At 41.2% G+C, this 15,689-nt stretch overlaps 1 protein-coding gene across 1 annotated transcript in view; it reads left to right on the top strand.

Annotated features, from left to right (window-relative positions):
• AP3B1 (adaptor related protein complex 3 subunit beta 1) overlaps nt 1-14,584 on the top strand; it is a 128,490-nt gene extending 113,906 nt beyond the window's left edge. Inside the window, exons 16-21 of the mRNA XM_075847526.1 lie at nt 1,302-1,488; nt 4,048-4,178; nt 6,379-6,487; nt 12,431-12,572; nt 13,829-13,961; nt 14,489-14,584. Coding sequence (XP_075703641.1) covers nt 1,302-1,488; nt 4,048-4,178; nt 6,379-6,487; nt 12,431-12,572; nt 13,829-13,961; nt 14,489-14,584 — 798 coding nt within the window. The remainder of the gene's footprint in view (nt 1-1,301; nt 1,489-4,047; nt 4,179-6,378; nt 6,488-12,430; nt 12,573-13,828; nt 13,962-14,488) is intronic.
• The last annotated feature ends 1,105 nt before the right edge of the window (nt 14,585-15,689 follow it).

Raw genomic sequence — 15,689 nt, 5'->3', positions numbered from 1 at the left:
GGAAAATAAATAAATTAGGGAATTGCTGATATAATATAATTACCCCCCCCCCCCCCCGAAAAAAAAGTGTCTCCGAGAAATGGCAGATACAATTTCAGTTGAAAGGATCTAGCACTCTGAGTACCTTGCAAACACTTTCTTGTGTTGCTAGTAAATGGGTGGCAGGTAGGGTCAACTTGACGGCAATGTTTAAAACCCTTTATGTTGCCGCGCTATAGAAGATTTACAGGCTGAGACCTCTCCTATCCTTCTGTGATTATAAGGAAGTCCTAAAACGGCTGAAGGCATTTTTCTTATTCAGTTGAGTACACCAAGTCTATGAATTTGCTTCATTAGTTTAAATAAGCACATTTCACAGTGTCTGCCTGTTATTTGAGGTATTTGTGTCTCTATTTGTCCTGTATACACATAGTTAGCAGCAGAATGTGTTGTGACTATTTTTAACAATCATTTATGCTTTGCTGATGCATCTAATTTAGAACATCATGGTAAAATTTGGTTTGCCGTGGGCTATTATAAAAATGATCTCGATGCAGTTTTAATGTAGCATAGTCAATGGCTGAATTAAGAAATGATGGCAAATCCACCATAAAACAAGCTGTTACCTTACATACATAAATAAATGAACAGTATTACTGGAGGCTGTAAGCACTCTTTTATCTTGGTTTTTAGAGGGCATCAGCAGCTAGCTTTTATGAAAAAGTAACCGCTAAATGCATTGCAAATAATTTGCAGTAATCCAGTTCAGTGATTCATGTGTGTCCTTTAATGGGTCGTAATTCAGAGTAAAATAAGAGAGTAGAGAGCGGGTGTGCGGACCCTTGTGGCGCCAGGGACACTATCTCTTCATAAAGCACACCTCGGATGGAACACTTTGCCAGCCCCCTAATACCCGCTGATGTTTTGATGTCCAACATATTTTCTCGATTAAGTTTTGAGTGCCATGTTTTTAGTTGTATTTCCACATTCATTATCCTCACACAGACCCTTCAGTGGGTTTGCCATATATGATTATTTTTTAATGATGCCTTTCTTTCCACTTCAGCAGTTTAATAATCTAGCACATGGCTGCCTCGGCGTTTGTAGCATTCACTGTCCAGCTTAGGTCAGGACATGTGCTTTTGGCTTCGATATTCCATTTGCAGCTTTAGAAATGCATATTCCCTGCGGAGCAACATTTGCTTGTCTTAACGGTTCATTTTTATTACCTCTTCAAATATGTTCACTGAGAGTCATCAATAATCATAAATAACTTGTTTTGCGCTCCTTCTTTTTTTTCTTTTTCTTTTTTCTCCTGGCAGACAAAATTGCTTACTCAGTACATATTAAATCTTGGAAAGTATGATCAGAATTACGACATCCGGGACCGCACGCGCTTTGTAAGACAGCTTATTGTTCCAAATGAGAAGAGTGGAGCTCTGAGTAAATATGCCAAGAGAATATTTCTGGCCCAGAAACCAGCTCCTGTTCTCGAATCCCCTTTCAAAGGTAAATTAAATGTCCCACCACCTCCGTAAGTATTAATACGCCTGGTTCTCCCTGTTTGGGTGAAATATGAGTGGGTGATGAGTTTTACGTGGCGTTGCTCTTATCTGTGCTCATACAAGCATGTTCTTCTCATACATCCAGAATATACATCTTATACGTAGTACTAGCCAGCGGATAAAGAGTGATCATGATCAGCATTATAACTATGCAAGCACTGAGAGAGGCACAGTGTCAGGCTCATCGTCGATGTGGTGTTCGGTGGAAGCCTTGTAGGTTAAGCTTCTTATGCATTACTGCTTTTCCAACCTGGGAGAATCCAAGTCGAGAGTAAAACAAAAACTATTCTTGTTTCCAGTCATTGAATAAGTAAAAGGAATAAAACCCTGCAGTTTTATGGCAAATCGATGGATGAAGGGGCGTTACAAGCATGACAACAGGTTCGGGATCAATGATGTGGTGAACAGAAACTAGCATAATAGTCAAACTGGCATTGAAAAGAAAGAAGCCATTGAAACAATAGCTGCTGGCGGGCATTACAAAAAGTAGGAAAAACTCCATTAACCCGGACAGAGTGCTGAGCTGCTCGGGACTCCAGCAATAGGCAATGTGACAGCCCCTTGCGGTCATGCCAGCGCTGCTCCCGACATTCGGTCCGTGACTTCTGATGCTCTGCCCGAGGACTCCAGCACTGCTCCCGACGTTATTGTCCATATGTTCAGTGACTCCAGGGGTTTCCTATTGAAGGAGTCCCCGAGCAGAGCATCAGCTGATTCTCTGCCCGGGGACTCCAGTACTGCTGCTGCCGACGTTACGGTCACTGTCCATATATGTATACGTTGGGAGCTATTCTTAGCATGTATGTTAAACGTAGGCCTCTTAATGTGAACTAGGCCTTAGTAACACATCATTATATTTTGATGGAAGAAATAATTTAAATACTGTGGGGGTCCAAAGGAGAACAAGTTACAAAAAAAAAATTTGCTGCCCATTTTATTAGATCCTACCTCAGAACAAACTGAATTCTTTGGTGTGGATTAAACAAGGTGCTAGAAACATTCCTCACAGAGCAATTGCTGTAGAATTATTGGTGACTCATTCGTGCTGCAAATCTCCTGTTCCACCATATCTCGAGAATACTCTATGGCACAGTGACCAAATCCCAGTCCAAGACATTCGAGTATAGGGATCTTCTATTCATGGAGCCAGGTTGGTTGTGGTGCACTTTGTAACATGGCACATTATTCTGCTGGAAGTAGGCATTAGGTATTGTTAGATTCTGCCTTGAAAAGGATGCACATGGTCAGCAGCAATGTTCAGTTAGACCGTTTTAATATAATTGTAATACGGCAACATTATTGTGCCCCTTAATATGGCCACCAATCCTGGCCCGACCGCAGGTCTAATGACTCAAAATAACATCATAGATCCCAGGTATCTTTCAGGTAAATGAAACTTGGCCAAAAGCTGAATTTTTCAGCGTTCAGCTGCCCATACACAATAGATTATTGTTGGTGGATTGTTCTGACAATCTAATGTGCATGGGGCCTCACAACTATTTCCCATTGGCAGATGTTTGGAGAAGCAAGGATCGGGCATGTTAGATTTTAACATACCCGAAAAGTTGCATTTTTGAGTGAGAAGTCGATGAATTGTGTGACCGTAGCTTGTCTAATTTTCTCCATTTGAAATAAATAGGTTCAGCTGTGTGCACAGATTTATGGGGAGGTCAGTGGAGAGAACGGTTGGTCGACACTCATTCATTCAGCATACAGTTATGTTATTTGTATGTCGGTTTCAGAATTGAATTGCTACCACATTTTTAGATATTGGCATTCGTGACCAGGCGTACAGGTGGACCTAATAAAGAGGGCACTGTAGAGGTAGGGCTTCTATGAAGTTGATGAGAGTGCCTGCACAAAATAACTTCCAAATTGGTCCTTGAAGGGCTTCAGTATTTCATACAGCTTACAGGCAGGAACGCAGTGTGACAGCGCAGATGGTCCTTACACTAGTTGGTGCTGCTGGTTCACAGTCCTTATTTGTATACTTGGACTGCGCCCAAAGTTAAGAAGGACTTCTTAAGGTGAGATGGGTTTACGTCAGTGATTCTGGAACACGGATGGTTTGTGCTGTTTTAGCGAACATGTAGATTTATTACTAATTTTAGTAGTAATGGTGTGTAGTGTAGCAGAAAGAGAATGATTAAAATTCCGAATGAGCTTGTGGAAAGCCTCGTCTGTGGATTGTTAAACTGTGCTGTCATTCTTAATATTTACCATACAGTCATTTTCACCCAATCTGCATTCCAGCTCGGCACCTCTAAACATACTGACTGATTTAGTTTTTATATTGACCATTATGAAAGAGATTATTGTAACGTATGGATTGAAATAATCATCCTGACCTTCTGGAGGGCTGCCTGCTTTCTATCTATTCCTTGATATCCATACTAATCTAACATCAATGATCTGTCATCTTTATAATGTTGCACTTTGTGCTGCAAGGCTCATAGGTTTCACTGTAATCCACTATTTGCTACTTATGTATTTTATTCAATAGATCGAGACCGTTTTCAGCTTGGTACTCTATCTCACACGCTGAATGCCAAGGCATCTGGCTACCTGGAGCTGTCCGACTGGCCTGAGGTAGCACCTGATCCCTCTGTTCGGAATGTGGACGTTATTGAACCGGTATGTTTCTCCTATTTTGATCTGTAGTGTTTGTTATTTTCAGATTTTCATTTAAATATTTTATTGATGTCATTTTGATATTGCCTTGATGCTTAGAGCAAAAATGTAAAATTCTGAAATGCTCATTTTAGAGGTGATTTTTTATTTTTTTAAATTTAAAAACGATGTAAACTTTGATTTTTGAAGAAAATACCTTCAACGTTTTGCTTCCTTTTGAACATCTTTTTGAATTTATTTTTTTTCTGTATATTTAGAAGCTGTATTTTGCTTTCAAAGCCGAATCTATCAGGTCAGCAGGACTGATGGCTTCGGTAAGCACTGGCCCTGCGTGTCTCAAACATTCAGGATCCAGCTATTATCGAAAACATCTAAGTTCTGTGATTGATAATAGCTGGAACCTGCATGTCATGCACACATGACCAGCGCTCACACAAGCCGACCATCCCGCTGACCTGACAGCTTCTATGTATACAGGTGACAAAAAAGCTGTATCTCAAAAGGTAATAATTTTTTTTTAAGATCAAAAACAATTTAAAAGATGTTCAAAATGAAATAAAACATTGATTGTTGAAAAAATTATTTGCCTTCCAAAGTTTACATAGCCTTTAAAAGGTTATCCTGGAGTATTACAATTTTGCAGGAGGGCAGAAAATAATAAGCAGGAGCTTCTATCAATGGAGCGGTGCAGAATAGAGGTGTCAGCACTGTTTTAAAGCGTGAGTACCTCCTGCCCTACTGCAATTTTTTTTTACATTTTAATAACTTTTTTTTAATTATTTGAATGAGCGTTCGACCAACAGCTATCTAAAGTGCATGGCCACCTTTAAAGGGAGTAGATAAAAGGAATGGAGACCAGGTGGGGATCCACTGTAAGAAAGCGACACCATCCAGGCGCAAATCCTCCATGACTCAGACAAGAAGTATCTTTTGCTAAATATTGGACTAAGACTCAATAAAACAAGGGTCCCTAAAATACAAAGCATTTCAGGGAAACAGAACCCCTTTTTAAACTCTGCATGCGACTGCTCTTCCTCCAGCTCCTGTGTTTTTTAATGACTGGGAGCTGATTATTTTATTTTTCATGTCTCCGTAAAGAATTGAGTCAGTGTGACCGACAGATCCTACCAATCCTGCTGGAACACACAGTGCCATCGAAGCAATAACCTCATTTAAAAGGCCAATGGCACATGGACCGTACCATTAAAATGTTTAGGATTTTTTTTTTGAATAAGATCACCCCCATGTCTCTCATTTTTATTTTTTATGTACCCAATTCAGTTTAGAATGAAAGCTTACATCGAATAGGTGGCTTTGGGCAACATGGCCACTTCTTCTCTGATTCAGTATTTATATATTAGGATCTTTGACCTACGATGTCAGAACATTAAGGCCACATGCACACACTGTATATTACGTACAGATGTGCCGTGCTCATTTTCCTGCTCAATTTTCAGCGTAACACAACACCAGTAAAATAAATAAGATCAGTAGCCTCCTCTACATGTCGCAGATTTTTTCCACAATGAAATTAAATGGTGGTGCGGATTTTAAAATCCGTAGCCGGTTAATTTTATTTTGCGTTTCGACTTCAGGAATTGTTTCTGACAAGTCTAAAAGCACCAAAATCTCCACAGCATTAAATCCGCATCTGTTTTTTGCCTCAGAATACAAAAATCTGCATAAAAAAAAGCAATATTAAGTGCTGATTTTACCTGCGGTTTTGATGCAGATTTTCCTGCACTAAATTATGCAACGTTCAATGTTTTAATATATTAATTTTTAAAAATTGGATCTGGATACGGTCTAGAAATTTAATATGCCTTTTAGCATGTGTACGTCGCCCATATGAACAATTAAGTTCTGCCACCTTCATGCCCCCTCTGCACCTTTTGAAGAAAATAATTTTGTTAAAGTTTGCGAGAGGGAAAAGTAATTTCTTCAGTTAAAGTTTGCAGCTTTGTTGTCTCTTTCCTAACTTCTTTTACAAAGTTTGATTTCATTTTATTCTCATATTTTTCCTAGTAGCGAAGCTGGCCATAGATGAATAGATATAATGGTTGCCAAACATCTGTCCATCATGTGACCAACAGCATTGCTCATGATCTCCTCCATAAATGTCAGATACTCCCCTGATTGTCCTTCAAGCAGTATTTATTTAACATTACATCCTATGAGATGAATGTGTTTCTCTCTGTCATAGGCTAAAACATGGACTACTTCAGTGGGGAAGACTAAAAAAGAGAAGGATACTTCAAATAAGTTTTACTCTTCTGAAGAAGAGGAGGAAAATGAGTCTGCAGCAACCAGTGGTAAATCAGCATGTGTTAAATATGGTATTATGTTATGGTTCTTTTTACATTGAAGAGTATGAATATGTAATGAACACTCATAGATATTGTTACCATTTGTTTACTCCTCCTATTAGCGTCTTTATTACGGCAGCAACATCATACCCGCTCATTTCGGAAACCCCTAAGTGGAATTCATATATCAAAACCAGTGCAGACGAAAGTGAAGCCAATGCCGTTAGAAGGCAGTCGGGCATTGTGCAGTTGTCAGCGGCACTCCCTAGGGATCAGGACTGGAGTCGGTTAGCCATATTTTTGACTCCTAAATGGTTCGTGTATAAAAATTAGTAACAAAGTTACTGTAGATAGAGGGTAATAACAGGCTTTTCAATACCATCATGTAAATAATCAGGCTACTCTACAAAGGATAGGTGATAACCGATTTTCTATCGCGGCTAGAACATTCTAGATATCGCTGTTTTTTTATAAATAAGGGGCTTAAATCAGTAGAACAGAACATATATTTATAGGGCTAAAATGTGGAACTTTCTTAAATTTCTATAAAAAGTAAATATGCAACAAGATCTGCATTAATTATATTTAATATTTTTATGTTGGAGTCTGTGTTTTTCTGCCGACTCCAAAGCCCTGCCGGTGATAACATCTGATCCTGGGACGTTCCAGCATTTAGACCACCCTGAAACTAGCTCACCGTCCGTGGAACTGCAAATTAAAAGGGGGTTTAGCAGATTCATGGTGCAACCACTTGACGTGGTTATACAAGAGATCCAATTCCTATTAAGCACTATTAAAAAAGCACTCCAGCTATTTTTTTTATTTTGCTTATATAGTGCAGCATAGGCTACTATTCAAGAATGATGTAGAGGCCCCTGTGTATTCCTTGTGTATACCAGTTTTAGTTGATGGGCGATTTATGGGTTGTCTGTCATCTTGGTTCCTTCTTCCCCTCTGATATGGTTTCCTAGCTCACCCTGCAGCGGCTGTGTAATTCTATGGAATGCCGCTTCAGCCTGTTTCCTCTGCCTCCTGCTTGTGACAAATTTCTCTGACAGTTTTTAGACAGTAGGGAGCAGTATCCCATATGAATACACAGGAACCTCTTCACTAGCACACACAGATAGTATAGACAGGCGGTGTGAGTCATGGGAGCTTTATAGCTTTGCAGTTAATTATTGTAGAGACTCCCCAATTATATCACTGCGCTCATGGTCTCTGTCAATAGGCCAGAAATGATCTCCTCAGCAGCTCTATATTTATGGGGGACATGCAGAGAAACAAGGAAGGAAGGGGGGGGGGGCGGTTTATCAGCTTCCAAGAGGGATTTGATTGGAGATGATGTAATTCTGTAGTTCACTGGAAGTCAGCCACACAGGAGAAATGACCACCTGTCTACACACCAGAGCATGGTCTATTCTGGAGGTCAAACTGAGATCACATGACACCGCTGCCCATAATGAACGGGTTTAAAATGTATAGATGTAACTGATCTGGGAAGAAACACGTGACACTGGTAGAATATTGCTGGTGAGTTAGCATGATATGTGCAAAAAAAAAACCAATTTGCAGAAGAGCTTCTTTCATATCCTTACAGTATTTTGAAGCTTGAAACAAGATAATAAAGAAAGTTATAATTTTCAGTGATGCATGGATAACATGAAAAAAATCTAATAACTACATATAGGCTCAGCTCCCGAGGATTACTGCACATATAATAGATAATGCGGCTTGTCTAAATCTGTTAAATGTGTTTGGGAAGACATGTCTCGTTTATCAACATATTGCTTCATTTTTCCCTAAATTTGAACAGCTACCAAAAGTATTGATAGACAGTCCTTGTACATCAATCTATAACTCGTATAAACCTTTTCTCCAGTTCAAGCTGCAACAGCCTTATGAAGTAGTGTGTGCAGGCTGGAATAAAGAATGGCAAAAGGTTGCAATTGCCCAGGGGCCTCTAACCTCCACCTTCTAGTTCCTTCAGCCTTTATCCATAGACTCCCAGGAGCAAGACATTGGAGTTGGAACTCCTTTTTCTTTTTACAGAGCTCCATCACTAGTAACTAGAAGACGTCAAATGATTGAGCGTTCATATTTATTGCCATATTGAAAAATAGATAAGCGACTGCAAGACAACTCCAGCTCCACTTACCTCTGGGAGAACAAAAGTTCATCATGCCCAATCCTTATTTTCCCCAATATCCGGTATCCAGCACTTCGACCTTTGTGGGATCTGCCAACAATTATGTAATGTGTATGGCTATCTAAACTAGCCACTCTTTATATGACACTGTACTAGGGAAGGAAGCCCCCACCAAAACTTTTGCCCAGGGACTTCTACCATCCTTGATCTGGCCGTGAGTGTGCTACCTTTTAAAAAGCTACCTTTTCTTTTTTAAATTCTTTATTTTGACAAATTTTCCAATTCAAAGACATGTTAATTAAGGGAACAAAAAAAAGAAAATGGAGGGCGGGACTAAAATCAAAATAATATATGCCAAATAGTGGACACGCAGGTCCACAATATTGCATCAATACAACTAACAAAATTCGACATGGCAACATCGAAGAGAGGGGAAAAAGAGGAAAATCGACAGAAGACAAAGAAAAGGAGTGAGCAAACAAAATAATAATTTAAAAAAGAGAAAGGGGGGGGCGGGAAGTAGGGTGGGAGGGAGTTCTGTAGGCACATGGTTCACATCTCAGGAGGTATGAAATCTCTGCCTCAGGTGGTCATGATGGTCCTATATTCTAGGGTGTCTTGATAGACAATCAAATGGTGCCATGTTTTAAAGAAAATGTCACGTTCATTAATCACGTGAGTAGTGAGGTCCTCCATGCGTTTGGTTTCTCAAGATTGAGGAAATTAGAGTCGGAGGGAGGGGGGGGGGGTTCTGTGCTCTTCCACAAAACAGGTATACAAGCTTGCGCACAGTTAACCAAATGTCGGAGAATAGACGACTTGTACGATGGGAAAGGAATGTCTCTTAAATGAAGCAGGAAAAAGGCGGGAGTAAAAAGTATAGAGTGGTCAGAAAAAGAGGAGCTTATTCTCCAAACTGCCTGCCAGAAAGGCAACAACACTGGACAGTCCCAAAAAGTATTTAGAAGAGTACCATCTGCAGGCCGACATCTCGAACAGTGTGAGGTAACATTAGGGAACATAACATGCAGTCTGGATGGAACATAGTACCATCGAGATAAAAGTTTGTATCCCGCTACCTGGATGCAACTAGATATTGACGACCCATGCGTTAGATCATATATTCTCGTTAATTGGGAATCCGAAAAAGACAAATTCAAATCATGCTCCCATTTGCCCACAAAAGGAAGTGGATGTTGCGTCGGAGGGGACACCAACATGGCATAAATAGCAGACAAGGCGTGTCATACCGGACCTTTGCCAGCACAGAGGGCCTCCAAAGGTGTGTTGGAGAGGGAGGTTGGGGACGGAAGGGAGACAAGGAAGTGATGGAGTTGATGAGTAGCTCTATATCGGCTAGAGGATGCCCATCTCTGGAATACAGGATCAGACCAGCTCGGGGTAAAAGAGGGATGACCCAATATCGGAAGTAAAGGAGAAGGATAGGGTAGAAGTTGATTCCCAATGGACTTTTTGAGTATTGCCAAGGGATGGGGTGGGGAGGGTAAGGAGAAGTCCGGTAACCAGGGTAATATGTGAAGAGATTAGGAGTTAAAATGTGATTCCAAAGGGACCCATAATTTGGGATCTGTGTTACGATGCCAGTCCACTAACCTATTAAGGTGAGAAGATCTGAAGGTAGGCATAAATATCGGGTAACCCAATTCCCCCCTGTCTTATAGTTCTATACAGTAACGACTTCGCGATTCTAGCTGGTTTGTTATTCCACACAAATTTGAAAAAGACGGAGTCCATTGCAGTGAAGAAAGAACGGGGAATATGAATAGGCAGGGCCTGTAACAGGTAGAGTATCCTAGGGAGAACATTTATCTTCAATATTGAGCAGCGACCAAACCAAGTAAAGGTACCAAGAGTCCACCTATTGAGATCATCCTTAACTGAGGACAGTAGGCGAGGAAAGTTCGCCTGATAAAGTCCAGACGCACGTGGGGTAAGATGGACCCCCAGGTAAGGTAGGGTAGATGAAGACCATTTGAATGGAAAGGAGGATGATAAAGCTGTAAGTGCCATGTGCGTCAAGGAAATATTGAGGGCTACCGACTTCTGTAGGTTGATTTTGTAGTTCGATAGGGTCATGTATTGAGAGAGTTAAGACATATGGTTCGGAAGAGGGAATTTGAGGGGTGGGTGGAAGGAAATAAAGGGAAAAGAATGGATCTCCAAGTAGACAGGGAAATGTAGACAATGCTCTGCAACTAAGATACTCACTTCACATTACGTTTAAGCCCGAGGTAGCTGAAGGATGTGTTTAAAGTGATCATGTAAAGGAGATATAAAACCAACACCTATGCTAGGCATAATAAGCCGGTCGAGAATTCACAGAACAAGCATGGCATGAAAGTTCGGGTACATTTTAACATAAAAAACACAAGATCAACATCCCAATAAGTAGGAAGTGCCATTGAGAAAACAACTGTCCATGGGTAGAGGACATAGTACTCACAAAGTTCCTTTGAATCTGGGGGGGACGAGACGTAAGGGTTCAGGCCGTAGGCGGGGTAAGGGGGTTCCCATCAGAAGGGTCCCCAGCCAGAGCACTTTCCGCAAGATGGATCATCTCAACTTGTTGAGGAAGGGTCGGCGGTCTGTCCACATTAGGACGTTGAGGGGTACGCAGAAAAAGACCAGGGACTGTCCAGTCCGGGATTGGAACGGGGTCTGTCCCCAAAAAGGCAGAAGTGTCGTATAGATCTTCTGGAGATCTCACAGCAAATTCTTGGCCTGCCTTGCGTATAATGATGTGGAATGGATGGCCCCAGCGATATGCGGCACCTGCTTCGCTTGTCTTATCCAGTAGAGGTTTCAACATGCGTTGCATGTTAAGGGTACGTCGTGACACATCTGGTAGCAGACTTATAGATGCCCCTTCGTGTGTAATGGGACCCGAATCCCATGCTTTCCGGAGAAGAGCTTTTTGCTGATAAAAATGGACGCGACAGAGAACATCTCGCAGGCCATTTGTATTCCGATCCAACTGCCTAGTGCTATACACCCTATGAACTGTCGAGTTCCAGGTCGTCGTCGTCAGTTAAGTCGGAACTACCCACTGATTCCGGCAGGCCTTTGATTTTAATGTTGTTGCGGTGGCCCCGATTTTCCAAATCATCAATGTGTAAAGTGAGGTCGGTCAGCAAAGTAGAACTAGACTGTAACATAGTCGAGAGAGTAGAAAGAGAGCCATCCATGTCTAGGGACCGCTGTTGTACCTGCGCCACCATGGTAGAGAGCTGCTGAATGGTGGAAATGTCTCTGGCGTGCCGCTCTTCAAGGCAGGAAAATTGGGCCTCCAGCTCCACCTGGGTAGGGAGGGCTTGTAACATGTCCCTGAGCTCCGCAAGCATGCGAACAGCCGCCACAGGGTCCTCGACACTACTGGCTAATACATCCCGTCCTTGGGAGAGGAACAAAGCCGGTACAGGCTGATTTAGGGTGCAGGTGCTGGGCGGCCCTCGTAATGTGGGTTGTCTGCTCGTTGTCGGCGTGGGCGCAATGGCGAGACGAGGAGAGAATGAAGGAGAATCTCCAGTTGTGTGACTGGAGAAACGTGCCAGTAAGGTACCTGGAGTAGCAGGAGGTTTAGGGTCCAATTTCTTCCCCTTTGGCATGCTTTCAGGGTGGGTGAGATAGTGAAAAGTCTCTGTAGGTAAGCTGTGATCTCGGAGCTCCAAAAGAACTCCGCCATGTCCAAGTCATGCCCCCCATACACTGATCCTTAAACTAGACCTAGTCCGCTACACATTGATGATTTTGTCAAGTGCTCACATGTGATGTCTCGTTCCTAGATGAAGAATCTGAAAGTGGTGGTGATAGCGAATATCAGGGGGAAAGTAGCAGTGAGGAAAGTGAGGCAAGCTCCTCAAGTGAAGATGACAAGTCAAACCATGAAAAGTCTCCAAACAAAAGGAAGAAAAATAGAAATGATAGGTAAGTCTCCTGTAACTTTATAAATTATTAGATATTTTTTTTTTTTATGAAACATGCTGACTTCTGCTTAGCCTCCCTACTTAATAGGCGTGGTAGCTGTTCTCACAGGTCATTTTGCTTGTAAATATTGAATGTATATGCCCAGGCTTTGGACTTAACCAACAATGCTTCCAAGGTACAGTGGGGTGCCCTATTATACCCTGTACAACTTGGAGATTGTACGCAAATTTAATACCGCCATGTGCATGGTGCATGACGTAGAAGATGTTTTTCAAAAGTTAGCTTCAAGTCGTTTGTTTGAACACTATAAAAAATAAAAAAATAAAAATATTTTTTTTCATTTCTTTTCTACATACAAGTCTCCAGTGCAGAAGATGAGCTTTATTTTGTGCCTGAGCTAGAGATTGTTTGGATCACTACAGACATTAGGGAAACCTTTAAACAACTTATAGCTACTACATTGTAATATCAAAGAGATATTTCCTTCTTAAATTGTACGTAGTTCTATATGTAAAAATGAGTCTAGAGTGGTAGATGTTGTTGAATGAAGCAACCAGCTCCTGCTCTCTGGCTCCATAGATGAGACTGAGCTGACGTTTAGTCTCTGGAGGTGGTTTCCGACTACTGCTTCCTTCTATGTTTCTTGAGGGGAGCAGTAGTCTGATTTTATGGTGAGCTACGTCTCCATGACTGCTGATATCATGATTGTTATTATAGCAAAATGCCAAGTCTGAATACAGCTGTTCAGCACCTGACATTTTATTATGTGACTGTCCGAGTACAGTGTAGAACAAATGGCAATATCAATTAATTTTTTAGGTTTTATTTAGGGAAAAATGGCCCAAAACGGGGAGAAAAAATAACTTCCCTAATTTTTTTAGGTTATTTTTTAGGGTAGTTTGTTAAATTAATTAGATTCTCCCCCAAACTATGTAACCATATAGGATTGCTATGGACAGGAGATCAATGTACATATGGCATCGCTATAGTGCTGAGTACAAAGACCCTATTTTAGCTTTAACTTTAGACACATCATCCACTTTAGACGCATAAGTGATAATTCAGGTCCGGAATTTTTTTTAAGTGATGGTGCAAAAGCAGATTCCCTGCTGTCCCTATATACAGAGCCTTGATAACCATGAACGTATGATAATAGCCCATTAGATCACTGTTATTACAGCCATGCACAGAAGTATTGACTAAAACAAACAAGTCCGAATAGCTGACCAATGCTCTTTAACCTTTTTCCTGTGAAGAACGTATCTCCTACATCCGAAGCATTTCAGTGAAAGTTTACCTAGTTCTAGCCACGGTCAGACTGCACTAGCTCGGACTAGAAGTGGGAGCTGCGGTGGCCTTCAAGGGGGTGTGTGCACTGACAGCATTCAGGTAAAGGAGGATTTGTGATTCTCCTCTTGTCTGTGTGGCTTTAGGTGACCGCTGGGGATAACATGAACTCAAAACTAGATTTTGGTATCATATTAGTGGTTTTGGCTGAGCACTATACATTTGTGGGTTAATGGCAAATGTTGGATGGTCTCTGTTTCAGCATTTTTGATAGCTCAAGCTCTTCTTAATGTAGATTGTTCTGTCGACTGCGCTATTGATTCCGTCAAAACAACGGAACCCTGTCACAACGGTGACAAACGGAAACTTTTAGCAACGTTTCCGTCACCATCGAGACTAATGGTGAGGGAAACGGAAGCTAAGGTTTCAGTTTGCCTTTCCGTTGAGGGGTTAACCCGAAAGAAACCTCAGATTGAACCTCTCAACGGAACGGCAGCGCTGATGTGAACACAGCCTTAATGTGTGTTTCAGTTCCTCAACATTACTGAGATGGCAAATAGGCAGAGCTGTTGTATAGTTTTACATTCAAAAAATTATAAAACATATAGTCTCTGCTTCTTATTGTCTAGAATGCTTTGAACAATCCCTACTTATTAGAAGGGCCCCTTGACAATATGCTGATCACAAGGTATCCCCCTGCTGGGACCTTCAACGATCAGCTGTAATCAGTGGGGAAACCGGGCAGTAAGTGTTTAATTACCCTGCAGCGCCACCACAGGGGAAATTAAGCATTACACAGTGCACATTAAAATCAATGGTTGTCTATGTAATACAGGACAGCTCCTTTAATGCCAGAGATGCTCTTTGTGACCATTTTCCACTCTGGTCAAGAAATTGTGATCAGGAGAGAACAGGAGACCACTCTAGAAACTCAGAATTCCCCAACAAGGTATATGGAAATGGGTTTTCTAAACTGGACAATCCTTTTAAAATGGCCTATTAGTAATTGGGAGTAATAAAATCCATTGTATGAGATCTGTTTTGTTTTTTTTCTCCATACTGTCAGCCAGTGGCCTCTGCAGACATGATCACCCTCTGCTCTGTAACCTGCTGCCAGCTCAGTTGATGGGTTTGCAGTTTCTCTCCGTCGTGGCTGACAGCCCTGATTGGGGTATAGTACGCACTCTGCTCCTTTTATTACAGACCGTAATTAAAGCAACTCGCCCTGCCACTTCCATAACAAACACAGCATAATGCCCTAATTATGACTTTATTAATTTAAGTCAAGATTTAATGATTTTAGAAGTGATTTATATTGTTACTCCCACACAGAACAAATGAAATCTGTAGGTTAAATTATTACAGGCTTTTCAATGCTGCAAAACTGAACCGCTGCTTACCACTACATTATTCTCATTAGCCAAGTATGAAGCTCTATAGGTTGTAAACGACCAGGGTGTTAGAGGAACGTAGCTCTAGATGTAAACTTATCCGCTGAGCTTTCAGATGGGTCAGTCATGTATCTGATTGTTTTACTTCACTGTCATTTTTGTTATGTAGCATCAATCATAGCAAAATAAAATGTTATTAATTATATTTGTTTTTTAAGATGTGATAAAAAGCTGCATCACGGAAAGTTAATTTGTCGACAAAACATGAATTGATTACCGCAAGTCCTCTTCAAGTGGGACAGAATAATTTTAAAGGGGTTGTCCAGATTGGGGGCTATTTTTTTATACTGATGACCTATTTACAGGATAGATTATCAGTATATGATCATTGGGGGTCAGACACCTGAACCCCGCACCGATCAGCTTTTATTCAATATGA

Source organism: Rhinoderma darwinii, chromosome 1 (genome assembly GCF_050947455.1).
Source record: "Rhinoderma darwinii isolate aRhiDar2 chromosome 1, aRhiDar2.hap1, whole genome shotgun sequence".
NCBI lineage: Eukaryota > Metazoa > Chordata > Amphibia > Anura > Rhinodermatidae > Rhinoderma > Rhinoderma darwinii.
The sequence above is the reverse complement of the archived record's forward strand: the minus strand, read 5'-3'. Positions and strand labels throughout refer to the sequence as shown.